Consider the following 27,277-nt stretch of genomic DNA (forward strand, 5'->3'; position numbering starts at 1 on the left):
TATTTTTAAAGGCACTATATACAGAACCGAGTGGCTTCGGGATCAATCGAAATGAGGGAAATAGCGACCCGCGGCTTCTGAATTAATTTTCGTCAGGGAGAGGCGGCTGATTTATACTTTCAGCACGTCGGACAGCTCCTACACTTTATTCCAATTCCACCCAGCCTCAAACAAAAACAAAGATTGCTGGAAAAACTCAGCAGCATCTGTGGAAAGACAGAGTTAACGTTTGACACGGACTCGAAACGTTAACTCTGTCTTTCTCTTCACAGATGCTGTCAGACCTGCTGAGTTTTTCCAGCATTTCTGTTTTTGTTTCAGATTTCCAGCATCCGCAGTATTTTGCTTTTATCCGGCCTCAAACAACTTTAACTTCCAACCCCAACTAATACAACCCCAATAATCCTCCAGTTATAAGCACAGTAAGACTCCAATCCTAACTTTGTCCTAATTCCGATCAAAGTCCAATTCCATAACAACCCGATTTCCTTTCTGGTTCCAGTTTCAGTAACTCGTAGTCCTAGTGACATTCCTTCAAAGAAATCCCAAACGCTTTTAAATGGAGGATATTCTATACAGGACACTATTGAAATCATAACCATGAATTGACGTCCAGTACTGCTGTCATTCTGAGATATTTCTTTGGGGAAAAACCTCAGGATGGAGCTGGGTCCAGCCGTCTTGCGAGTGAGAGCGGGGCCGCTGGTTAGAAAGATGCAGCTTTCGGTTTCACGGTCACCGATTGTTCGGGAGCTGAGTCACCCGTAGCTTGTCGTGAGTGTGAGTACTTTGTGTGTATGTTTGTGTATGTGTGTTGGGGGGTGGGGTCTGTGGCTTCCTCCCCCTCACTCTTCATTCATAAGTGCGCCGACACCATATTCCAATGCTCTGCGTCACTAACCAGGCTGTGGACGTGATACCCAAAGCTCCGAAGGAAGTATAAAAGTGCAAGAGCCAGTCTGTACCCCAAATAACTTCCTACCACTTTGCAATCTCGTCTGGAGGGAGCAAGGCTGCGGGACTGACCAGAGCCACCAGTTGTCGTTGAGGTGTGTATTTTTTACCCACTCCCGGTGTCCCCTCCGTAGCGGCTAACGAGTTGTTACTTTTTAAAAACATGTACAGTCATTTGAAGTTTAATCTTATTCTACCTTAATGTTACAGGACACAGTCGATTACCAGAGTCGATTAGGGAATTGCTAAAAAGAAGCAGGTTTTATGTGGAGGAAATCGATGAGATAATTTAAATGGCATTTTCTATCAGAAACACTCAGCGTGTTTCCAGCATTTTTAGTATTTAGATTCTCAGCATTCTGAGTATTTTGTTTTCTATGACTTCGATTCGTGTTGTGTCACAAGATTGATGATGCCATTGTGTCTTACAATTTACATTGGATTCCAGAATTGGTTGCGGTTTTGAATATGATGTATATATGCATTATATATAAATATTGGTATATTATATATAAAGATGGTTCAGATAATTTATTTAAAAATGAAGTTTTGGATGTAAAGCCACACAAAGCCTTGACCATGTCGGATGTGCCTGTGTGTGTCTGTGTGTATGTCTGTGTGTGCCTCTGTTTGCGTGCGTCTGTGTGCGTCTCTGTCTGTCTTTCTGTGTATGTATCTTTCTATCTCTCTGTTTCTGTGTCTGTGCCTGTGTGCGTTTATGTCTGTTGTATGTGCGTCGGTGTCTGTCTGTGTGTGCGTCTGTACGCGTGTCTGTGTGTGTGTGTGCCATGCCCTGTTCATCCTGCGTTTAACTTCCTATACATATAACATCAAACGGAAATGAGTCCTCACTGGGAATGAATCCTGTTTAATTTAGTATGAATGATTTCATCTCCTGATTTGATGGTCAAAGCAACATACCAGTCCAGGGCAGACAAGGAGTGAGAAGTAAAACGTTGTTCCTTTTTGAAACATTTTCACGCTGGATGGTGAAAACTCAGAAGTTCATTTAATTTACTCTCTGACTTGCATTTCCAGTTCCAACGTCCTGTGCTATTTGCGCCCCTTAACGACCAGTTGCCAAATAACCAAAAAAAAACTACTCGAACCAAATGTTTTCTTAGTTACTCTTCTTAATAGTTGCATAAATTCTATAGAGAGCTAGAACTTTGTGCAATTGTATTGTCGTTTTGTCTTGCAGATTCCCAGCTCCCCTGCTATGAAGACCCCCATGTTGCTGTGCACTGCTATCTGTCTTGTTGCTTTCCTACCCAGCGGTGACTGTCGAGCCTTTGAGAGCCCAGCGTCAGCTAAAAACGGCCCAGATCCACAATCAAAAATCCAACAGTCCATTCTACCACTTTGGATTCGCATTGGAGAGGAATACCTTACGCACCTGGGCAAAACATCCAAGGATCGTTCTCCCGTTGCTCCAAGCCCGCGGGGAATGGCCCTTTCCGACCGAGAGTTCCCAATGCAACCGGCCCAGCTCCAGCGCCTTCTGCAAGACCAAGTTGGAGAATTGGACGAAGTTGACAGTGGATTCCAGGATGAAGTGGATCAGATGTTAGAACGAGGAAAAAGGCTAGACGACCCCCCCATTTCCCTGGATCTAACATTCCACCTTCTAAGAGAAGTGCTAGAGATGGCCAGAGCTGAGCAACTGGCGCAGCAAGCACACAGCAACAGGAAAATAATGGAGCTAATCGGCAAATAGATAGCAGTCACCAAAGATCTGACATCGATCACTTCAAAAACACATATATCATAGCGCTGCTCTGGCACTAGCCGTTTATTTTTATAGCGCTAAATTATTAAGGTGTGCATTTCAACCAAGTTAACACTGTATTTAACGGTCAATTTACATTGTAGAATTCTAAATAAAAACACATCGGTGCCAATCATTTTTCTTGTGTAAGAGATTGTCTAATATTTATATTTTTAATAAAAGCTGCAAAGTGATGCTTGCTTTATGCTTTATTGTGGAGACAGTGATAGTTCAGTTACTCAAATGTCAAAGGGGATTGTCTGCGAACACACGAGGCGCGGGAAAAAAAACCCTGAATAAACATCGCGTGTTGCTGTGTTACCGTTTCGTACATTCTTGCGCCGGAATTGTGTGTTTTACTTGTGTGGGGCAAACAATTTTCATCAATGAAGTGAGAACGCGGGAACCCCTCGGACCGCCTGCTGCTCAGATCACAAGAAGACGCCGTCGGGCATTCATTCATGAAACAGTAAAGCGCCCAGATCACTGCTAATTGGGAATACAACCCGTCACTACTCACATGTTACACGTTTTACCGTAAGCCTTTACCTCACCCACCCTAACATCGCCGTCTCACCGGGCTCGTGTTAGGGGTTAACATTAAAATAGTTAAAATTTGCGGACGCCACAGTTCACTGGACATGATCCGAAACCATAGAGGAAATTGCCATCACAATCACATTAACATGTTGTAATCGTTTGCAGACCTACGCTGCCTGTAGTGAAATGAGTCCACTTTCAGTAGGGCACAGAATGAAATAAATAATCCTCAAATTCAAAGATCAACAGTTTCAAAGCTTGAATAGAAATCCAGAGATCCCATATCTTCAACCAATTGTTGATGTTATTTTGGAAGGGTTAAGATGCTTCTCTTTGACTTTATCGGGGGTCTAATTTCTCTATTTAGCCAGTGAGTTTAACCAGGAGAAGGAGAAGACGTGGCGCGCTGCCTCGCCGCTCTTTGCTCCGCCGCCGCTTTCATCTTCAGTTTGGCCGGGGGCGGAACTTTCAGAACCAGCCTGCAAGAAGGAAACACAAAGAGGCTCACTTACTTCCAAACGTGACACTAAAATCTCCCCCGCAGCCTTGCAATTTGATCACCCCCCCTCCAACCACACCAGTCACAATCCCTTTGGCTCTAACAAACACTAGCACAGCTTCATTCATAGCTAAAAAGCTAAAAGCTAAAAGCTTCATTCATAGTTTATACCGGGGGCTTCGAATAACCGTCACCTGGGAGAATTCGCGCTAGGGAGAGGAAGTTTTTGGCATGTTTGACTCGCACGTAATCCACGTACCTGCTTGAGCAAAGGATAGCGGCTCGTTTCTCTCTGAGAAGCTCGGAACTTGTGTATTTACCCAACGTTCATGTGTCATAAGATCCAGCAACCCCTCTCGTTAAAATTACACATTCGGCTTACTTCAAAAATCCGACTGCTAATTTCCTACCGCGGTTTTCTTAGGGAAAAAACTATAGATTTAAAGCATGCTTTTTTTCGATCCCTGTTCTCATTTCTGTATAATTTTGCACACTTTTCAAATACTTAAGCTTCTTCTCTGTCATCTGTAGACACCTCACAAGTAACGAAGTTGAATTTCCAAAAGGCGAGGGGGCATTTTTCAGCGGCACGTTCCCGCTTTGCAAAAAACTCCTGTGTCCATTCCTCCGCGCCCCTCATCCCCTGACCTACATGTTCCAGTCAATAAACAGCCACTGCTGGGTGGCTGGGATGCTGGAGGTGGCATTGAAAGATCACCGGGATAGAATATTACTTGAGGTTTGTCACAGGGTGCTCTGCTCTCCATAGAATCATAAAACAGTATAACCACAGAAAGAGACCACTCGGCCCATCATGCCCCTTCCATCTTTTTCATAGAGCAATCCAGTTAGCCCCACTTCTCCCCTTTCCCCTACTCCTGCACTTTCATTCCCCTTTCAAGGCTATTATTGAATCTATATCCAGCTCTCTCTCAGACAGTGCATTCCAAATCCCAACCATTCATTGTGCAAAAAGGTTTTCACCAGCCACCTTAAATCTGTGCGAGACGATTCAGCCATATCGTTTATCTTTATTTACTCTTTCTAATCCCTTCATGATTTCAAACACCTCTATCAAATCCCCTCAGTCATCTGTGCTCTGAGAACAACACCAGTTTTTTCAGTCTTTCCCTCATCCCCAGGGCCATTCCAGTGGATCCCTTCTCTCCAAACCCTTGACATCCTTCCTGAAGTGTGGTGTCCAGAATTGGACACAATTCTCCAGCTGGGACAGAACCAGTGCGTTTATAGGTTGATATGACTTCCTGCCTTTTGCATTCATTGGAGATTAAATTCGACGGCATCTAAAAACAGCATGGGGGTCAAGATGGACAAATAGCCCACGCCTGCTGATTGGGTTCGGGCAGCACACCACCTTCATGCTGCCTGCTCACTTCATCGCTTTTAGCATCCAGCCAGTGCCAACAATACTATTAATTATCTGGACTCATCAGCAGGGAATGGCTTAACATGCACCTCTTAAAGGCGAGGTGTTTATTGGCTGGAATATGTACAGGAAGTGAAGCTGACCTGGGAAACATTGGCGAATGGCTCGACAGTGGAGAGACTGGCCTCCAAGGTTTTTGGGCGCTGCAGAAAGTGGGAAAAAGGTAATATTCCGGTATCCGCTAGTGATCCCCAGAGACCTCCGGGGACCTCATGTTCAGAAGGCAGTGGGGATTGATAGCTGAAGAGAACAATTCCAGGAGTCAGGCTCTGAAGACCTGCACGCAGTGCTACAAGAATTTCAGTGGCCTCACATTAATGGTCAAGTTAAGTGAATTCATCTTAGAATGACATACCCCGCCAGCCTCAGACACTGGTCAATTCACCACACCCCCATCGTTCATCTGTCAACAATCTCTATCAATCAGGGCTCATTCCTGACATTCATATGTTCCATTGCATCCTCAGTTACTCCAATCTCACAGCAACATCTCACAGCTTGTACACACTGTCACTCTTCAACTATGACATCAGCCAAACAGATTGTACCACATTCACTGACACACATCCCTATCTCTTCCAAGAGAAGCTGGTGTACAGCCAAATGTACCAGGAGCTAACTGGAGGAATAGAGGTGCACCTACATGTTCTAAGCCCATGGAGGAGACAGTGCTGGCCATTAGTGGAACATCTATTGCTGGGACTGTGGCCAGCAATGGGTCTGAAACCATTGAAGATGATGGTATCCTCATACTTAATCCTTCTTCTCACAACCCATCTCCCCCCTCATCATATATTGTTCTGGTTTACTAGCTACATATTAGTGTTAGCAAGTAGCTCTTATTTTCTCCCTCACATAGGCACAACCATACCCTTGTGCCTCTTTCATTTCAGATATTCAAGAACAGCAACATGGGACAGGCAGTTAAGGGGCACCAAGAAGACAGTGATATGAAGATTCAGCATCACTAGATTTCACATTTGCAGCCAACGACTCTGCAGGCAACTTAGAGGCTTGCATAGAGCTGGATTCTGCGTGTGGTGAAACACTGGCAATAATGGCTTACAGGCAGGGCAAGGGGCAAGGGTAGGAAAGATGCCAGCTCATTGGACAGTGAGGTGACACAGGGGTTCTGCTGCCAAGAACTCAAATGAAAGCTTCAATGGGGGAAGCCTACAGAAGAATGCTGTTGGTGTGCACATTGAAATGATTGATGCATTAGGAAGTATATTAGTAAGCTTGAGGTCTATGTCAAGGAGCACAGAGGTGTCCAGCATCAACCTGGCCCAGGGTTTTGCTGAAAACTTGCAGCCCATCCTTTCCAGCTTTTTGCATTGTGGCCAGTTGGATGCTGTAATGGTCAATGACAGGGAGACGGTGAGGTGACGAATGGGGTTGTGGTTAATGGTATTGCACTCAAATGAGTTCTTTTCAAACAGCCAGCCAGAAAGGAGTTGTATAGGCTGCTTCATCACATCCTCGTCTTCCTCCTCCCCCTGCTTCTCAGCTGCTTGCCACATAGCTGGTGGCAAGGGCCGTTCCCTCATGATGATGAGGTTGAGAGAGGGTGTTCGCTGGGACAAGCAGCTCTAAAATGGCACCGCTGTGGTCATACCTGGGTTACACGCTGATTGATTAGACGATTTACCTGCTTCGCATGCTTTGAATGTTGTTCATCATGCGCATTAACTGGTCAATACAATATCCGGACTGATTTGCCCCAAAAGTGTTTGTGCGTGTTGCAGAAACCATTTTGGAACTCCTCAGGACACGTGTAGTGCCCACCATGATCCACATTTCTCACCAAAAACCTCTATTTATAAAGCCTAGGATCACTATTCTTTAGTAAGTACTGTATTAACCGGTCCTACTTTCAATGATTCATGTACAAGCACCTCCAGGTGTTTCTCTTTCTGCACCCCTATTAAAAACTGTATCACTCTTCCACGGAGCAGGATCAGCATTGGGTTGTCGTTCCGCTCGAACTGTTCCACACCCCGATGCTGCTCTGCATTTCTTACCGGGTCTTCCGAGCCTGGCTTCTCCTGAGATGTGGAGCACAGTGTCCCATGGAGAGTTCCATCGCAGCGCTGTAGCATTGGGGGAAAACAGGACATGATCCCATAACTGCTGTATGGTAAGTTTAAAGGGCGAGTGTGAATGTTAATGAATGGGTGAATGGATGAATGGGAGAATGGGTAAGTTGATAGTGTGGGTAAGTGGTAGGGTGGGTGAGGTAAGTGGGTAGGGTGGCAGGAGGGTAAGGTGGCAGGTGGGTTGGTTGGCAGGTATGTAGGATGGCAGGTGGGTGAGGTGATGGGTAGGGTGGCAGGTTGGTGAGGTGCTCGGTGAGTGAGGTGGCAGGTGGGTAGGATAGGAGATGGGTAGGGCGGCTAGGGTGTTAGGTGGGTAGGATGGCAGGGAGGTTTTCTTAATTTGTTCACGGGATGTGGGCATCACTGGCTAGGCCAGCAATTATTGCCCAACCCTAATTGCCCTCTAGAAGGTGGTGGTGAGCTGCCTTCTCGAACTGCTGCAATCCCTATGGTGTAGGTGCACCCACAGTGCTGTTAGGAAGGGAGTTCCAGGATTTTGACCCAGTGACAGTGAAGGAATGGCAATATATTTCCAAGTCAGGATGGTGAGTGACTTGGAGGGGAATTTCCAGATGGTGGTGTTCCCATGTGTCTGCTGCCCTTGTCCTTCTAGATGGTAGTGGTTGTGGGTTTGGAAGGTGCTGACTAAGGAGGCTTGGTGAGTTCCTGCAGTGCATCTTGTAGATGGTACACACTGTTGCTACTGTGCATCGGCGGTGGAGGGAGTGAATGTTTGTGGATGGGGTGCCAATCAAATGGGCTGCTTTGTCCTGGATGGTGTTAAGCTTCTTGAGTGTTGTGGGAGCTGCACTCATCCAGGCAAGTGGGGAGTATTCCATCACACTCCTGACTTGTGCCTTGTAGATGGTGGACAGGCTTTGGGGAGTCAGGGGGTGAGTTACTTGTCGCAGGATTCCTAGTCTCTGACCTGCTCTTGTAGCCACAGTATTTATATGGCCAGTCCAGTTCAGTTTCTGGTCAATGGTAACCCCCAGGATGTTGATAGTGGGGGATTCAGTGATGTTAACGCCGTTGAATGGCACATGTGTGGAACGAATGTTATTTGCCACCTGTGAGCCCAAGCCTGGATATTATCCAGGTCTTGCTGCATTTGGACATGGACTGCTTCACTATCTGAGGAATGGTGCTGAACATTGTGCAATCATCAGTCAACATCCCCACTTCTGACCTTATGATGGAAGAGAGGTCATTGATGAGGCAGCTAAAGATGGTTGGGCCGAGGACACTACCCTGAGGAACTTCTGTAGTGATGTCCTGGAACTGAGATGGATGGCCGCCAACAACCACAAACATCTTCCTTTGAGCTAGGTATGACTCCAACTAGCGGAGAGTTTTCCCCCTGATTCCCATTGACTCCAGTTTTGCTAGGGCTGCTTGATGTCCTATATCGCCATTCCTTCACTGTTGCAGGGTCAACATCTAGGAACTCCCTCCATAACTGCACTGCGGGTGTACCTACACCACACAGACTACAGCAGTTCAAGAAGGCAGCTCACCACCACCTCCTCAAGGGCAATTGGAGTGCAGTGGTCAGTGGGTAGGATGGCAGGTAGGTAGGGTGGTAGGTGGGTAATGTGGCAGGTGAATAGGGTGGCAAGTGGGTGCAGTGGTAGATCAGTGGGTGGCCGGTGGGTAGTGTGGTAGGTGATTAGTGTGGCAGTCAGGTGTGATAGGTGGGTGTGTGGGTAGGTGGGTTGGGGGTAGTTGGGATGGGTTAGGAGGAGTAGTCAGGCCAGGATGGGGATTAGTTGGGTGGCTGGGGGATAGTCATGTCTGGTGGGGGGGTGCAGTTGGGTGGCGGGGGTTAGTCAGGTCTGGTCGGGGAGGTAGTTGGGAGATGGGGGCTAGTAGAGTCTGGTTGGGTCAGGTCAGTGGGTTGGTCGGGGGTCAGGGTGTAGTCAGGAGGTCAGAGGGGTAGCTAGGTGTCAGGAGGAGTAGTCAGAGTATTGAGTAGGGAGTCAAGGAGTCAGTGTGAGTGATTAGCGGTGTCAGTTGTGTAGTTACCCAGGAGTTAGATTAGGAGTTTTCTATCTAACATTTCCAAGGTAACTATTCAGGTAAGTACAGCAGAACTGTCCAAAGTCTCCAACTCTAGCTCAGAGTTGGAGACTTTTGCTTAGGATCTTAGGGAGCAGGGAAATTGCCCATCTGAAGCTCCCAGGCAATACCCACGTAGGTCAACGCCTCAGGACCTCTGTGAGTTCCCAACGCGCATTTTGGGGAGTACATCTAGTCTTCAACGATCCGGAGACCCGGAAGATCTGGACCTATAGCTCTCCTCATTCTTTCTTCCGAAATATTTTACCTCATACGTTTTTGCTTTAAACTTCAGTTGCTATGTGCCCACCCATTCCACTAGGTTGTCTACATCTTCTTGAACTTATTATAATCTTCTCACTGTTCACTGCAGTTCCAAGTTTCATGTCATTTACAAATTTTGAAATTGTACCCTGTAACCCCAAATGCAAGTCCTTATTGAATGAAAAAGAGCAGTGATCCCAGTTCTGACCTCTGGGGATCTCAACTATATACCACCTCAAGCCTGAAAAACATTATTTAGCACAACTCTCTGCTTTCTAACTCTTATCCAAGTTTGTATTCATGTTGCTACTGTCCGTCTTATCCCATGGGCTGCAATTTTACTAACAAGTATAAAATGTGATACTTTATCAAACACCTTTTGGAATTCCATATACACATCAACTGCACTGCTCTCTTCCACCCTCTCCGTTACCTTATCAAAAAACTCAATCGAGTTAGTCAAACACAATTTTCTCTCAACAAATCTGGGCTGTCTTTTTATTTGTTCATACTTGTCCAAGTGACTGTTAATTTTCTCTGGAATGTTTGTTTCTATAGGCTTCTCCACTTCTGCTGTTAAACTGAATGGCCAAACGGACAATACTTTAGCAGTTATAGATTGGGAATTGCAAGTCATGGCTGGCTAATGATCCAATTCATATTTAGATACAGTACTTTAAATGGAGGAACTTTTCCACCTCTTTTAGCAAGCACTCATTATTTTAGAGTGAAATCACACTGTGCGAGATGAACAAATTGTTCCTATGAAATTATTTTGTCCATTAGTTTTACAAAAGTCTTAACCCATTTAAAATATCAAACGGAAAGATTTGATGTAAACAAACCAAAGTGGTCCTCCGTGCAATTTCAATTTTATGACTTCATCAGCAATGTTTTGCTTAACCCACTGTGGCTCTTGAATTTTTCCATTGAGTAGCTGAGTCATGCAGACCAGAGGGATTTAATGTTTAATCCCACTCTTGTACTACTCTAGTCCCTCTAAGGCAGTGGAGGTAACATTGTGGTGTGGAAAATTGACCTCAGAGCCCTTGGATTAGGAAAAAAAAACATATAATTTGAGATAAAGTTAGTGCACATTTAGAAGTACATTGGTTAATCAAATGTTGCCAGGCAGTTAAGGGGAAGTGATGTTTGACAACTTTAATAGGGCTTTTTAAGAAGTCACAGATTGTACCGATTAAGGGGATGTAATTGATGTAGTGTATATTAATTTTCAGAAAATTGCTCAATAAAATATCTCATAAAAGGGGTGTTGGAAAAATTCAGGCGTATGCTACAAGAGGAAATGCAGCAGCATGGAGAGAATGTTGTCAAATGGACAGGGTTAAGCTAAATGGATGTTGCTCACTCGGACTAGGGATGGGTTGAAGGGATCCAGGGGTCAGTGTTGGGTTCAGTTTTGTTCATGGTCTTTATAGATTATTTGCATTGAGCACAGGGAACACAATCTTAAAATCTATGGAATATATGAAAGTAGGACATTTGGCAAACATTTTGAGGAGTGTAAAATACTCCTGGAAGTTATAAACGTATCAGGGGAATGGACAGACAGCAGATGCAAGTTAATGTGGGTGAGTGTGAGGCAAGCATTTTAGGAGAAAAAAAAACACAGGAATGAGAATATACATGTAATGGACATATACTCGAGGACATGAAAGCCACAGAAAATGCATATTATAGATTGAGCAGGATGATACATAGGACAGGAAAATATAATTAGAAGCAGAGAGGTGAGAAGCTGGGACTATTTCTATTTGAGCAGCAACAACTAAGAACATATTTATAAAGGGCTTTAAAATTATGAGGAATTTTGACAGAGGTGCTAAAATACCCCCTAACCTCCATGGAAAAATAGCTCAGAACAAACCATCCTCAGGAGAGGGAAGAAGGAAAGAAAACAGTCAGAAAAATTAAGGAATACAATTAAACAAGGAGAAATGAAACATTTTGAAAATGTTGACAATCTATGTTGATGCCACCGACAGACATTATCTTGACGAACCCCTAGAGGAGAAGAATAATAACAGATATATTCCAAACCATGGTTGCTTCTCAAACAATCTAATACAGGGTTTTAAAGTAACATGTGTTATAAACTAAGTTATGTTCAACTTGTTGAAGTTGAACCTGCAGCTGGCAGTTTACATGTCTGTCCTAATAATAGACCTAAACTTCAGATATTGAAGTGTTTACAAGATGTAATGAAAGAAGTCAGTTCACTGCTGGAATTCTGTTGCCCTTTGACTGATCATCTCACAATTCTCAAATCAATTGATCATGTTTTCTCTTATTAATACTGGATTTTCTGAGACACATTTTTCTGAGTCATCTCCCCAGCTGTGTGTCACTATGTTAATTGTTGCATCCTATTGCTTTTAATCTAACATATCCTCATGACTCAGTCTGGGTAATGGAATCTGTCTGTGGAACAGTCAATTTTTATTCTCAACCTGCGATTATTTGTTGGCACAGTGTTTGTGACTCTGAGCGGTTGTATCGTTTTCAATGTAACAAATTTTTGGCAGTAATAACAAGAAGCACTGCAGAGATACATTAATGGAGCAGACAGTTAAATCATCCACGATGGATTCTAAAACATAAAGCTCAGAATAGGGAATGGAGCCCCTGATAATACTGAATGAAGATAGATCGGTATTTGCAACTGCGAGCTAAGCAGTCAAAGATCAACAGTATTCCAGCAGTGAAGTGACTTCTTTCGTTACATCTTGTAAACACTTCAATATCTGAAGTTTAGGTCTATTATTAGGGCAGACCTGTAAACTGCCAGCTGCAGGTTCAACTTCAACAAGTCGAACATAACTTAGTTTATATATGATACCTTAAAACCCTCCATTGGATTGTCTGAGAAGGAGCCATGGAGTGGAATGTATCAGTTATTGTTGAGCAGGATATTTCAGCGTTTAATGGGATAGAAAAAATCAAACTTTTCATGAGGTCAAATAATATTAGACATCCATGTAAAAACACTTTCATTGAGCTATTATTCAATGTAGAATCACACTGATATTTCAGTGATGCAAACATGCTACAACCAAGCAATTTTCAAAGCTTTGCTATAATTAACATTGCCTCTCTCAAAGTACAATTTCAGACAAACATTGTTATATAATTGTTGGATAATTGATTATTATGGCATTCTCTACTAATACACTAAGCAGATCAATATTTTAACTGATTGTTTTGCTGTGAATTCATTTAGTCAGCATCAAAGTGAAATTTTCAACATCAACATAAGTTTAGTCCTTTTAAGTTCATTGTGTTAGAAAATTTACAAAGCACATGTCAATGATTGTCAACATAGTTTGAGAGAAAACTTTGTCATAGGAAACAAGTGAAAATGCAACTTCTGGTAATTATCCTGAACGTTTTATTAGAATAATGCAGATAATGTTATAATTGAGGACAAGATGAAGCACAACAGCTTTTTAAGCAAACAACCAATCTCTGAAACATTTAACTGCTATTATATCAGTGCATCCAAAAATACCAAAGTCCTAAAGAAAAGGGTTTTCTTTATCCATAATGTTCTCTACTGAAAGTAACAACTAGAGGTGAAAAACCAGCTCCTAATCTTCTGTACTATTCCATTCCCCTAAACAAGACTTTTCCAGTAAATTATCCACAGGATGGAAGATAGCATGCTGATATAGCATTTTGGAATCCTAACCTACTATCAATACAGGTAAATTTGTATCAATGATTCCAATATGCTTTATCTATGAGGAAGAGTCAAATTGAGGATAGGAAGTTCCCAACTGAAAACGAAGAATAACCTGAGGGTATATTTACATGAGAACAGCAGTGTGGTTGCATAAGTGTTTCACTTTTTATTGAAACTACAATTGTAGTGTAAATGAAGTGTGCATCGAGAGTCAGAACTCAAGTTCAGAGCAAGGCACAGTGAGACTCCCTGGCTAAATGAATCTCACTTCATTTTGCTTTGGAGTCAGTTTGGACCTTAATACATGATGTACACTGCGTTGGTTTAGCATTGGCATTACAGAATTAGATTAAGCTCATAGCACAGAAACCATTCAACTGATCTATAAGGTGTTTATGTTCCACCAGAGCCTCCTGCCACTCCTCTTCATCTAGCCCTATCAGTATCTTTCTCTATTCTTTTTTCCCTCACATACTTATCTAACTTATTCTTTAATTCCTCATGATATTTACCTCAACTACTCCTTGTGGTAGGAGTTCCTTTCATACCACATTTTGGAGAAAAAACAATCTCTTGAACTCCCTATTGGTATATGACCTCTAGCTTTGGACTCCCCAGAAGTGGAAATAATTTCTTTATGTCTACACTATCAAGCCCTTTCATAATCTAAAAGATCTCTATCAGATCATCCCTCAGTGTTTTATGTTCCGGAGAAAAGACCTCCAGCCTGTTCAGCCTTTTATGATAAGCATATCATCTTAGTTCTGGTATCATATTTTTGCACTTTTTCTAGTCCTTCTATATTATTTTTATAATATGGAGACCAGAGCCGTGCACAGTAAAGTGTTCTCTAACCAATGTTCTATACAAGTTTAACATAATTTCTCTGTTTTTCAATTCTATCCCTCCAGAAATGAACAACATTATTTTTTATGACCATATTAACCTGCATTGCTACTTTTAGTGATTTGTGCATCTGTACTCCTAGATTCCTTATCTTTTCTTCCCCATTTAGACTCTTATTATTCAAGCAGTAAGTGGCCTCTTTGTTCTTCCAGCAAAATATATCACCTCACACGTATCTATAATCAAAATTCATTTGTCAATCATATTACCAATCCACACATTTATTAATGTCTAGTATTGTGGTGCATGAATCCTCAGTATTAACTATTTCCCCAATTTTGTATCATCTGAAAAGTTTCAAATTGCATTTCTGATTCCTGAGCCCAAACTTAGTAAGCTTGTAAGTTGTGAACAACAATGTTCCCACCATTGATCTTTGTGGAATGCCATTTCTCTCCTTTTGCTAATTTGAGCAGCTACCCTTACTCCCTACACTTTGCTTTTTGTTTTGCAGCCAGCTTACTATGTATTCAACTTGCTCCTTAACTCTATATGCTCCGGCGTTAGTCATGAGTTTACTCTGCAGTACCTAATCAAAGGCCTCTTAGGAAATCTAAATTAATCATGTCTACTCTTTCTATTACTTCTTTAAAGAATTCAATAAGGTTAGTCAAGTATGATATCTTTTTTAAATCTGTGTTGACTACTCCATTATATTTTCAGTTTCGTGGTGTTTTTTCTAATACATTTTTGGGTAAAGATTCCATTATCTTTCCTCTCACTGACATTAAACTAACTGGTCTACAGTTTCTTGGACTTTCTATCCTCCTTCTTAAATATAGGAATAACATTGGCTATCCATTAGTCCTCTGGCACTATTCTCCATTCTACTAAATTTGTATGTTCAAGTAGTAGTGCTACTGCTGCCTGTTCCCTAATTTTAAAAATGTATGTGGAGGTGAAAACAGGTCATATCTGTGCTAAACCTGTGATATAAATGGTATAAAGGGTACTAGGAGTATCATTCAAAGGCTGCCCTTGGACATCTCCATGTGCTCTTGAAGAGAGTTTGAAACATCACAGACTGAGCAGAACTTGTCTGCTCACCCACCTACCCAATCCAGCTGCATGGCTAGCAAAAGAAATTTACACAGATAGGAAGAAAATAAATGAATAGAAAAAGAATTACCTACGGAAAATTTTTCAAGCATGAAGAGAAAGAACACAAACTAGCAGTTAGCCTTCACCTTACTGTGTTATCAGCGTGTTTTCCTGGTAACCAGTTTTTGTATGATTTAAAAGCATAATTTTTAATATGTTCTATATTTATCAAAATTAATGAACAAATTAGTGACTCATACTCATGTGAGACATTTTCCAAATTCATGTGAATCTCATGAGCAACACTGATTATAAAATGCTGATTTTTTTTGTAAAAGAAAACACTTTTTCATCCAGAGAGGATCTTTAGGACTTTATTTCACCACTCACTCATCAAATTTTGGGATTGCCTTATATGCCACGTTAAAGTAGTTTCTCACTCTCACAAGTGCGAATTGAAATGAAAAGTGAGCTTCAGGGTTTAAGATCAGTAACAGAATCTGAGTAACTCAGTTAATTTATGAAGAAATTAAACCAAGGAAACGTCAGCAGTTAGATTATTCATCAACATGCCAGCTGCAAGATTTCCAAGTGTCTCTGTAATAGCTGGGCAAATATGGAAAGAAAAGTAGTTAGCAAGAAATTAAAAGACAGCAGTTGTCAGCTTATGAAAACTTAAATCCTGAATCTTTGCAATTGAATACATATTCTATACTTGGCTGTTTAATGGCCAGGCAGCCTTGGTGCCAAATAAATGGTTTTCCAATCCAGGTGGTTAGAAATTCATTCACATCTCCTCTCATTGCTTTATGATTTCAAGTTTGTGAAGAAAAATATGATAGAACCAATCAGAACCAATGATGTAGAATTTCAGTTAGTCAATTGTAGTGCAACATTGAAAGCAGTAATAGTAAAAAGGCAGCCTAGGCAATCTCTTACAGTCAGAGGAAGTGTGCCATTGTGGAGGAAATTTATTTACTCCAAGTTTGATGTAAAAATGATTCAGTGATATTAGAATTGACTGGTTATAATTCTTTAAACCAGCTGAGAGTATGAGAAACTACTTTGTGTCTTTAAGATACCATATTTGAAAAATATTCCTCCTACCCAGTAAAGAAAAAATCATGTACTGAATCAGATTCCAAAGATGGCGAAGTACGATCATCAAACCCAAAACTGAAATGAAGAGCGCTAGACCCTGTGAGAAAATAAGATACACTGGGTCTGCACTTTTGTTCATAACTTATCCTTTAAATAGTTTAGTCAATGCACAACTGTGCAGAGTGGTGAGAAGGCGATTACATGAAATAATGCAAAAATGTTATCCTTAGTGAAGCATTTGTGTAAGTACATGAAGATAACATGAAATTATTCATTCAAAGGCAGAATAGCCTTTCTATCTACTGATCTGTTTAGGGTGATATCCTTTAGGTATCAAAGGAAGAGTGACAGTGAATTTCCTCACCCTCCCCTACTGCCCAGCATTCCTAAAGACAGTGATTCATGAAGCTTCATGGGCACCAGCAGCCCTCCACTTCCTTGCCCACGTGTTGTTTTCCCCTTTGTGAACAAAGACAGCAAAGTCTAGATTTTATGGTTAGCATTATTTAAGCATCAGTGTCAACCCATTTACTGCTGCTTGATAATCAGAAAACCTAGACTTAATTTGTCAGCAGCCTATTTAACTATGTGGGTCATCACAGCCCAAACTGATCTTACCCTCACACAAGAAACGTTTATGTGCACTTTTCAACTGGAACCATTAGATAGTCATAAGAACATGAAAACCTAAGAAATAAGAGCAGAAGTAGACCACGTGGCCCATCGAGCCTGCTCTGCCATTCAATACCACCATGGCTAATCTTGGGTTTCAACTCCATTTTCCTGCCCACCCCCCGATCCCTTAATTCCCTGAGAGACCAAAAATCTGTCTATACCAGCCTTAAAAGTATTCAACGATGGAGCTTCTACAGCTCTCTGGGGCAGAGAATTCTAAAGAATGAAGTAATTTCTCCTCATCTCAGTCCTAAATGATCGACCCCTTATCCTGAGACTGTGCCCCCATGTTTTAGATTCCCTGTCGAATGGAAACAATCTCTCAGCATTTACCCTATCAGGCCCAATCAGAATTTTGTAGAATACAATGAGATTGCCTCTCATTCTTCTAAATTCCAGAGAATATAAGCTCAATTTACTCAGTCTCTCATCATAGGACAACCCCTCATCCCAGGGACCAAATTAGTGACTCTCCGCTGTACCGCCTCCAAAGCAAATCTATCCTTTCTTAAATGTGGAGACCAAAACTGCATGCAACATTCCAGATGTGGTCTCACCAAAACTCTGTACAATTGTAGCAAGACTTCTTTATTCTTGTACTCCAATCCCCTTGCAATAAAGGCCAACATGCCATTTGCCTTCCTCAGCTTGCTGCACCTGCATGTTAACTTCCTGCGTTCCTTGTACAAGCACACCCAGGTCTCTTTAAACATCAACACTTACAAGTTTCTCACCTTTTAAAAAATATTCTGCTTTTTTATTCTTACGACCAAAGTGGAAAACTTCACACTTCCCTATATTACACCCCATCTGCCATCTTATTGCCCACTTACCTAATCTGCCTGTATCTCTTTGCAGCCTTTCTGTATCCTCCCCATAGCTTACCTTTCCACCTAGCTTGATATTATCAACAAACTTAGATACATTAAACTCTGTCTGTTCTTCCAAGTCATTAATATATATTGTAAAATGTGTTATTAAAATTTAAGATTTATCAAAGTGGAATACCAGTTGGCTTTTACCCTCCCCAGTCCTGCTGTCCTAGGTTGAAATCGACTAATTTAGCACAAGGAATAAATTTATGGTCTTCTTAATTTGTTTGGCTCAGTTCCACGCCATGTGATGCACTTATCCTTTGAGCCATCAGGAAACACATCCAACTGCCAAAAAATTCTTCATTAGTAGCAAGCAAAAAATACAGTCTACTGTCACCATGCACAAAACTCATTTAGATGCATGATTGAGCATGACAGTGAGGTGCATGATATTATGGTCAAGCTGGTCTACCATAAGAGCAGAATTCTTTTTCAAACATTTAAATCTCCACTGACCTGTGACAAAGCTGCAGCTGAACCAGCTTCATTACCATCCACCTCCAATGCAGCTGAATTGTAGTCTGCTGCCGGTTTCTTTGCATCTTTGTCAATGGAAACTACTGATCCAATCTGACTGTTACTATCACCTGAACTGTTGCTCATTAGGTTCAAATTGGGGCTGATCTTGTCCAATGTATGAGTTGTATGCCAAGCTGGGTAAAACAGGGCATCTGCAGCTGTTGCTGTTGATAGCAACTGATTTTCAGACTTCTGAGCATCACGAGCCTCACTCAACTCAACCACGGCCTTTATAGGGACAAACAGGACAGAACAGAGAATAGACAATATTCTGTTATCCATGCATAGTAATGAATTATAAATAAGAATTAACATTTAGTTTATAATAAATGGATTATTTACCATTGTATTATTTTTAAGGGAACATTAGTGATAAATGCTTACTCCTTGTTTAGTCCTGAGTTACCAAAACCTTCTTTGGAAAATACTTGAGTCTTATGTGTACGCACCAAATCATGAGTTGTCTTTTTTTTCTGTTTCTACTATATATCAACTAAATGTGTAAATTCTCACTGAACAAAAATGCCTAAGATCTACAAAATGATGTCCATGATAAAAAGCGAGCATATCATGGTCAAGATCACAACTATACCACTGTGTCATTGCTGAAACAGATTCCTACAAAGCCTCACAAAGTAATCTGGAATTGCAATATTAACAACCTAATTGTTAAAACAAGAATTTAGGATACAATTAATTGATTACCATTCATATATTAAATTGTTCCTTAAGGAAATGTATATTTAAAAGAATTAGGAGTAAAAGGTCCTTCTTGTTATGTTAATATTTCTTTTTTAATCCTATTATTAGACTTGTTAATGGGAACAAAACACTTGCATATCTTCAGCAGGACAAGGAGGTGTCAGCTGTGGCTCAGTTCATAGCACCCTCGCCTTTGAATCAGAGGGTTGTGGGTTCATGTCCCACTCCCAGAAACCAAGAACTGTGATTGTACTCGAAAGAGTTGCAATCTGTGACTGTTGATAACTCGAAAGAGTTTCAGCAGGACAAATACAAACAAAATGAATATGGTGTGAAATCAGTCATTGTGTCACCAGTTTTCATCATTTGATGCTCAGAGGTTATTACAGCTGTCCAGATTATTAGCTTTACCTTTAATAGTTATAAATTGTTGCCACAATGCTCACCCTTTCTCTCCTGAAGATTGGAAATGACTTCATAGGCATTGCCTCACAATAGTGTATTAGCATTTTTAGAAATAGATGTACTGTACGCTTTGGAGTTTGGGGTAAAATCCCCTAGAAAGTATTCCTTTATAATACTTCATTGGGTGTATTTTACAGCATTTTACATTTTGATGTAAGATGTAGGCCCAAAACCTCCAGTCAGTGTGGACGCTGAGCACATTAGAGTCCATTATTAAGGAAGAAATAGCAGGACATTTAGAAAAGCTTAACGCAATCAAACAGAGTCAACATGGTTTTGTGAAAAGGAAATCATGCTTGACAAATTTGCTAGAATTTTTTGAGGATTTAACAAGCAGAATGGATAAAGGGGAACTGGTAGATGTAGTGTGTTTGGATTTCCAGAAGGCATTCAATAAGGTGCCACATAAAAGGTCATTGCACAAGATAGGAGATCATGGTATTGGAGGTAACGCATTAGCATGGACTGAGGATTGGTTAACACACAAGAGACATAGAGTCAGGATTAATAGGTCTTTTTCAGGTTGGAAAGACGTAACGAGTGGAGTGCCACAAGGATCAGCTCTAGGGCTTCAATTATTTACTATCTATGTCTATCTTGGAGGAGGGGTCAGAGTGTAATGTATCCAAATTTGCTGACAATATAAAAATAGATGGGACGGTATGTTATGGTGAGGACATAAGAAATCTGCAAGGGATATAGATAGGTTGAGTGATTGGGCAAAAACTTGGCAGATGGAGTTTAATATAGGAGAATGTGAGGTCATGCACTTTGGTAGGAAGAATCAAAAGGCAGACTAATATTTAAATGGAGAGAGACTCCAAAAAAGTGCAGCACAGAGGGATCTGGGTATTCTTGTGCATGAAACACAAAAAGTTAGCATGCAGGTGCAGAAAGAAATTAAGAAGGCAAATGGAATTTTGGCCTATATTGCTAGGAGGTAGGTTGGAGTTAAAAAATGGGGAAGTCTTGTTACAACCGTACAGGGTGTTGGTGAGGCAGCACCTGGAGTGCTGTGTACAGTTTTGTCCCCGTATTTAAGAAAGGATATACTGGCATTGGAGGCAGTTCAAAGGACATTCACTAGACTGATTCCTGGGATGAAGGGGTTGACTTATCAAGAACGGTTAAACAGATTGGGCCTTTATTCATTGGAGCTTAGAAGAATGAGGGGTGATCTTATTGAAACGTACAAGATTCTGAGGGGGCTTGACAGGGTAGGTGTTAAGAAGATGTTTTCACTAGTGGAGGAATCTCGAAATAGGGGACATAGTTACAGAATAAGGGGACACTCATTTAAAACTGAGATGCGAAGGAATTTCTTCTTTCAGAGGATAGTGAATGTCTGGAATTCTCTACTCCAGAGAGTTGTGGGGGTTAGATCACAAAGTATTTAAAGAGGAGGTAGATAGATTTTTGAAATATCAGGATGTTGAGGGCTATGAGGAGCTGGCACGAAAGAGGAGTTGAGGCCTGGAGCATATCAGCCATGATCTTATTGAATGGTGGGGCAGGTTTGAGGGGCCGAATGGCCTACTCCTGCTCCTATTCCTTATGTCCTTATGTTCACACTCTTGCTGCCCATGAAGATTTTTGCGACCTGACACTTTAACGATTTTTCAACCATGTCTTCTGATTCCGTCTGAAGCATTGAATGGTCTGCTCAGCCATTCGTGGAGAAGATTGGTTGGATGCAAGAAGATTTGGAAAAGGGGGGGAAATGCCCCCTTTTCACAACAAATAGCTTCAGGTAAGTTTTTAAAGGTCCAAGGGCAGAATTTTATGTTCCGCAGGTGGGCACACGCACAACCTGATCGGGTGTAAAATTGCACGAAATGATGCTGGGCGAATATCCCGACATCACATTTCGCCCGGTAGGTGCGTACGGCAGTGGGAAGAGCTCCTGCTGACAATTAAAAGGGAATTCAGCCCATTAACGGCACAATTGAACACGATTTTTCGTGGCCCATCCAACCTTATGGTTGGCAGATGGGCCAGTCGACCAGGTGGCATTTATGTTTTTGATGAATCCCTCAGGGTGGGATGAAATCTCCATTAGGAAGTAAAATAAAAAGAAATGCCTGGGGACAGCATTTTTATGAGGTATGCTTTCAGGTGCTTGATAGCGCTGCATGGACATTTTTTACAGCTTTTTCATGCTTCATTTTATTATTCAGAGCTCTGCAGCTCCCTGAGGCAGCTGTCTGCCTTTAGGTAGCTCACTGGAAGCATTCGCCAGCACCCGCGGTGATGTCGTCACCCGCCCTCTTCCCGCCCCCACCCTGGCAGCGCTGAGCTTTTCAGTATGTGTTTCACGCTGGCTGGCCGGTAATTGGCCAGCCCATGTGAAATTGAAGTGGGGGGGTTGACTGTGGTTGGGGGGCCGTTTCCCGACCGCTCCCGGGCCCGCCAATCGCGCGCACCCGACGAGGGGAAAATTCAGGTCCAAATCTTGCACTGGGTTAGTGAATGGATGAATGAGTGAATGGGTAGGTGACTGAGGAGGTGAGGTTGGTATGTGGGTGAGTGGGTGAGGTGGGTAGGTGGATGGTGTGGGTAGGTGAGGGAGGTGGGTAGATGAGTGAGTGGGTGAGGTGGATAGGGGGTGAGGTGAGTGAGATGGGTGAGGTGGAAAGAATGATAAGTTGAGACATGGGGGAAATCGGGTCTGGTTGGGGGCTAATTAGATGGTTGGGGGTTGTCGAATGGTCAGGTTGGTAGTTGGGTCTGGTCTGGGGTGGTAGTCAGGTGGTCGGGGGGTTTGTCAAGTCTGGTTGGGAGTTAGTCAGGTAGCCGAGGGATCCAGGTCATTGGGGGTGGGGGTAGTCATGTCTAGTTGGGGGGGTGTAATTGGGTGGCAGGGTGGTAGTCATATGATATCAAGAAATGGCTGATGGCACTGGATACTGCAAAGGCTATGGGCCCTGGCAACATTCTGGCAATAGTACTGAAGACTTGTGCTCCAGAACTAGTTGTGTCCCTAGCCAAGTTGTTGTAGTCAGCTACAACACTGGCATCTACCTGACTTTGTGGAAAATTGCCCAGGTATGTCCTGTCCACAAACAGCAGGACTAATTTAAACCGGCCAATTACCACCCCATCAGTCAACTCCTGATCATCAGTAAAGTGATGGAAGGGGATCGACAGTGCTATCAAGTGGCACTTGTTCAGAAATAACCCGCTCACTGATGCTCAGTTTGGGTTCCACCAGGGCCACTCAGCTCCTGACCTCATTACAGCCTTAGCCTAAATATGGACAAAAGAGCTGGATTCAAGAGGTGAGGTGAGAGTGATTGCTTTAGACATCAAGGCAGCATTTGACCAAGTGTGACATCAAGGAACCCTCGCAAAACTGTCACCTAGTCATACCTAGCACAGAGGAAGATGGTTGTGGCTGCTGGAGGTCCGTCATCTCAGTCCCAGGACATCATTGGAGGAGTTCCTCAGGGTAGTGTCCTAGGCCCAACCATCTTCAGCTGCTTCATCAATGACCTTCCACCCATCATAAGGTAAGAAGTGGGCATATTCGCTGATGATTGCACGATAGTCAGCACCATTCGCGACTCCTCAGATACTGAAGCAGTCCATGCCCATGTGCAGCTAGACTTGGTGTATCCAGGCTTGGGCTGACAAGTGGCAAGTTACATTTGTGCCACAAAAGTGCCAGGCAATGACCATCTCCAACAAAAGAGAATCTAACCATCGTCCCTTGACATTCAATGGCATTACCATTGCTGAATCCCCCACTATCAACATCTTGGGGTTACCATTGACCAGAAACTGAACTGGATCAGCCATATAAATGCTGTGGCTACAAGAGCAGGTCAGAGGTGGGGAATTCTGCAGTGAGTAACTCACTTCCTGACTCCCAAAAGCCTGTCCGCCATCTACAAGGCGCAAGGCAGGAGTGTGATGGAATACTTTCCACTTGCCTGGATGAGTGCAACCCCAACAACACTCAAGAAGTTTTACACCATCCAGGAGAAAGCAGTCCACTTGATTGGCACCCCATCCACAAACATTCACTCCCTCCACCATCGACACACCGTAGCAACAGTATGTACCATCTACAAGATGAACTGCAGCAACTCACCCAGGCTTCTTCTGCAGCACCTTCCAAGCCCATGAACTCTAGCACCTAGAAGGACAAGGGCAGCAGATGCATGGAAACACCACCACTTGCAAGCTCTCCTCCAAGCCACTCACCATCCTGACTTGGAAATATATCACTGTTCCTTTACTATCACTGGGTCAAAGTCCTGAAACTCCTTCCCTAACAGCACTGTGGGTGTACCTAAGCACATGGACTGCAGCAGTTCAAGAAGGCAGCTCACCACCGCCTTCTCAAGGGCAGTTAGGGCTAGGCACTCAATATTCGCCAAGCCAGCAATGCCCACATCCTGTGAAAGAATAAAAAAAAACTTACCCACTCTTTCACGGAGAATCATGTTTCAACCATCCCAGTTCACACCGACACTGTTTTCCTTCAATTCAATTCAAGCTGGCACTCTGTTCCTTTTATGATCCAGATTAAGCTGGTGATTTTGTCATCCTTCTATGTCCCAATCCATATTTTACTACTTCCATGCTACCTGTCAGCCATAGTTCATGCTGACACTCTCCCTACCTATTCCATCTCCTTTCACCACCAGCCCTAAAATGCCACCCTAGGTTCTTTCTTTTCCTTTTCTATGATTTATTTTTCCCCTCCTTTCTGCTTTCAGTGCAGCTCCAACACAGTTGTGGTTACTAATGCACCGAGACTGAGCACTGCTCCCCTTCATGCCCTCCCCAAATCTTGCAATTAATAGACTCGAGCCCTTTATCTTCAGATGTCAGTCTCTGCCTCTTAGTGTTGCCAACCCTCCATGGTTATCCTGGAGTTTCCATTAGCAGTAGTACTTGAGGCATGCTCTGAAGGGAGGTGGGCTTGCTCAATGTTTGCTGATTAAAAACTGACATATGAAGCAGATTCCAATGTTCTCAGTAGCTGAGAAGTGAGCACACACTACTTCCATGAAATTAAAAGTATATTTACAGCTTGATTTTCAGAGCAGGCGAGGATGAAAACTGATTGAAAACCAATTGGTGGTGCCAAAGCATCTGTACCATTAGCCATTGTGCGCATTTGTATAAAGCGGGTGATAGATGCATTGTTTGTCAGTTTGTTATGTTTTCTACAGACAACCTGAGACAGTGAGCCCAATTTTAATGCTGTGTAATTGGGTGTATTTTAAAAGAGTTAAAATTTGGCCCAGCATGACCGGGCGTTGCAATTTCAGAGTGGCAGGATTTTCTGAAGTCCAAAGAGCCTGGTTAACGGCCACAGGCCTGAAACATTAACTCTGGGCTGAATTTTTAATCAGGGGTCAGGAAACAGAAATGGTGGTTGGTTTTGGGTTCTGGGTTCTCATCCCTCACAACATGCTTTAAACACGCCCATCACAATTTCCAATATTCCAACCAATTAAAGGCCGGGGAGTGGTCTTGCCATCCAATCAGGGACAGCATGCAGGCTCCGGATGCTGGAAGGCCAATGGGGGTCCTCCAGCGTTCAGAGATTGGCATTCCCATCTGCTGAGGTGGGAGCTGCGAATGTGAGGGTGCAGAGAGCGAGGGATAAATGCCAGTAAGTCATTTTGTTTTTTAAATGTCTCCTTGGCCATGATCCCAGAGGGGCAACTCCTCCAGGGGATGGCCAGCTACCATTCATGTTGTGGTGTTGTGGAGGGAGTGGGGGTGCTCCTTCATTGATCCATTGTGCCACGCCCCCTTTCCGGCCCCGAGCCCACCATATCAACCTGGTCCTGGTTTCTGTTACCATAAGACCATAAGACATAGGAGCAGAAATTAGGCCAATCGGCACATCGAGACTGCTCCGCCATTCAATCATGGCTGATAAGTTTCTCAACCCCATTCTCCTGCCTTCTCCCCATAACCTTTGATCCCCTTACCAATCAAGAACCTATCTATCTCGGTCTTAAACACACTCAATGAACTGGCCTCCACAGCCTTCTGTGGCAATGAATTCCATAGATTCACCACTCTCTGGCTAAAGAAGTTTCTCCTCATCTCTGTTCTAAAAGGTCTTCCCTTTACTCTGAGGCTGTGCCCTCGGGTCCTAGTCTCTCCTACTAATGGAAACATCTTCCCCACGTCCACTCTATCCAGGCCTTTCAGTATTCTGTAAGTTTCAATCAGATCCCCCCTCATCCTTCTAAATTCCATCGAGTATAGACCCAGAGTCCTCAAACGTTCCTCATATGTTAAGCCTTTCATTCCTGGGATCATTCTCGTGAACCTCCTCTGGACCCTCTCCAGGGCCAGCACATCCTTCCTGAGATACAGGGCCCAAAATTGCTCACAATATTCTAAATGTGGTCTGACCAGAGCCTTATAAAGCCTCAGCAGCTTATCCCTGCTTTTATATTCTAGTCCTCTCGAAATAAATGCCAACATTGCATTTGCCTTCCTAACTACCGACTCAACCTGCAAGTTAACCTTAAGAGAATCCTGGACTAGGACTCCCAAGTCCCTTTGCACTCCAGGTTTCTGAATTCTCTCCCCATTTAGAAAATAGTCCATGCCTCTATTCTTCCTACCAAAGTGCATGACCTCACACTTCCCCACGTTGTTTTCCTTCTGCCAATTCTTTGCCCATTCTCCTAACCTGTCCAAATCCTTCTGCAGCCTCCCCGCCTCCTCAGTACTAACTGTCTCTCCACCTATCTTTGTATCATCTGCAAACTTAGCCAGGATGTCCTCAGTTCCTTCAACTAGATCATTAATGTATAAAGTGAAAAGTTGTGGTCCCAACACTGACCCCTGCGTAACTCCACTAGTCACCAGCTGCCATCCTGAGAAGGACCCCCTTATCCCCACTCTCTGCCTCCTGCCAGACAGCCAATCTTCTATCCATGCTAATACCTTGCCTCTAACACCATGGGCTCCTATCGTACCGAGCAGCCTTCTGTGCGGCACCTTGTCAAAGGCCTTCTGGAAGTCCAAATAGATAACATCCATTGGCTCTCCTTTGTCTAACCTACTTGTTACCTCCTCAAAGAATTCTAACAGATTTGTCAGGCATGACCTCCCCTTGATGAAACCATGCTGACTTTGCCCAATTTTACCATGCACTTCCAAGTATTCTGAAATCTCACCCTTAATAATGGACTCTAAAATCTTACCAATGACCGAGGTCAGGCTAATCGGCCTGTAATTTCCTGTCTTTTGCCTCACCCCCTTCTTAAACAGGGGGGTTACATTAGCGATTTTCCAGTCCTCTGGGACCCTCCCTGACGCGAGTGATTCCTGAAAGATCACCACTAACGCCTCCTGACCCATTCCTGTTTCCTGACCCATGATTAAAAATTCAGCCCAGAGTTAATGTTTCAGGCCTGTGGCCTTTCACCAAGCTCTTTGGACTTCAGAGAATCCTGCCACTCTGAAATTGCAGCGCCCGGTCATGCTGGGCAAAATTTTAATGCCTCATTGTTGACTGGAAGTTCCAGTTAGCATGGGAACAGGCCTTAAGAGGCCCCTTAATTCATTCTAATTGGCTTCAATTGACTACCCACTACTTGCCAGAAAGTAGCTCTTCCAACCCCAAGTTGACCTCTTTCAAAATCACTCAGGGTTCAGATCGTGGCAGGGATCTGGTACAG

At 43.0% G+C, this 27,277-nt stretch overlaps 2 protein-coding genes across 2 annotated transcripts in view; one reads left to right on the plus strand and one right to left on the minus strand.

Annotated features, from left to right (window-relative positions):
• Positions 1-2,152: 2,152 nt before the first annotated feature.
• On the plus strand, positions 2,153-2,813 carry crha (corticotropin releasing hormone a). Its single transcript, XM_078540407.1, has one exon. It carries the CDS (start codon positions 2,174-2,176, stop codon positions 2,669-2,671), a length of 498 nt encoding a protein of 165 aa, XP_078396533.1. The 5' UTR covers positions 2,153-2,173; the 3' UTR covers positions 2,672-2,813.
• A 100-nt stretch (positions 2,814-2,913) lies between these two features.
• trim55a (tripartite motif containing 55a) overlaps positions 2,914-27,277 on the minus strand; it is a 121,080-nt gene continuing 96,716 nt past the window's right edge. Inside the window, exons 9-10 of the mRNA XM_078540408.1 lie at positions 18,384-18,674; positions 2,914-3,741 (exon numbers count right to left, since the gene is read on the minus strand). Coding sequence (XP_078396534.1) covers positions 3,622-3,741; positions 18,384-18,674 — 411 coding nt within the window. The 3' untranslated portion in view covers positions 2,914-3,621. The remainder of the gene's footprint in view (positions 3,742-18,383; positions 18,675-27,277) is intronic.

The sequence above is a fragment of the Cetorhinus maximus genome, chromosome 4 (genome assembly GCF_964194155.1).
Source record: "Cetorhinus maximus chromosome 4, sCetMax3.hap1.1, whole genome shotgun sequence".
Classification (NCBI taxonomy): domain Eukaryota; kingdom Metazoa; phylum Chordata; class Chondrichthyes; order Lamniformes; family Cetorhinidae; genus Cetorhinus; species Cetorhinus maximus.

Bases quoted from the DNA above. Each gene is read 5' to 3' on its own strand.
- crha (XM_078540407.1), top strand. From the start codon at position 2,174: ATGAAGACCCCCATGTTGCTGTGCACTGCTATCTGTCTTGTTGCTTTC.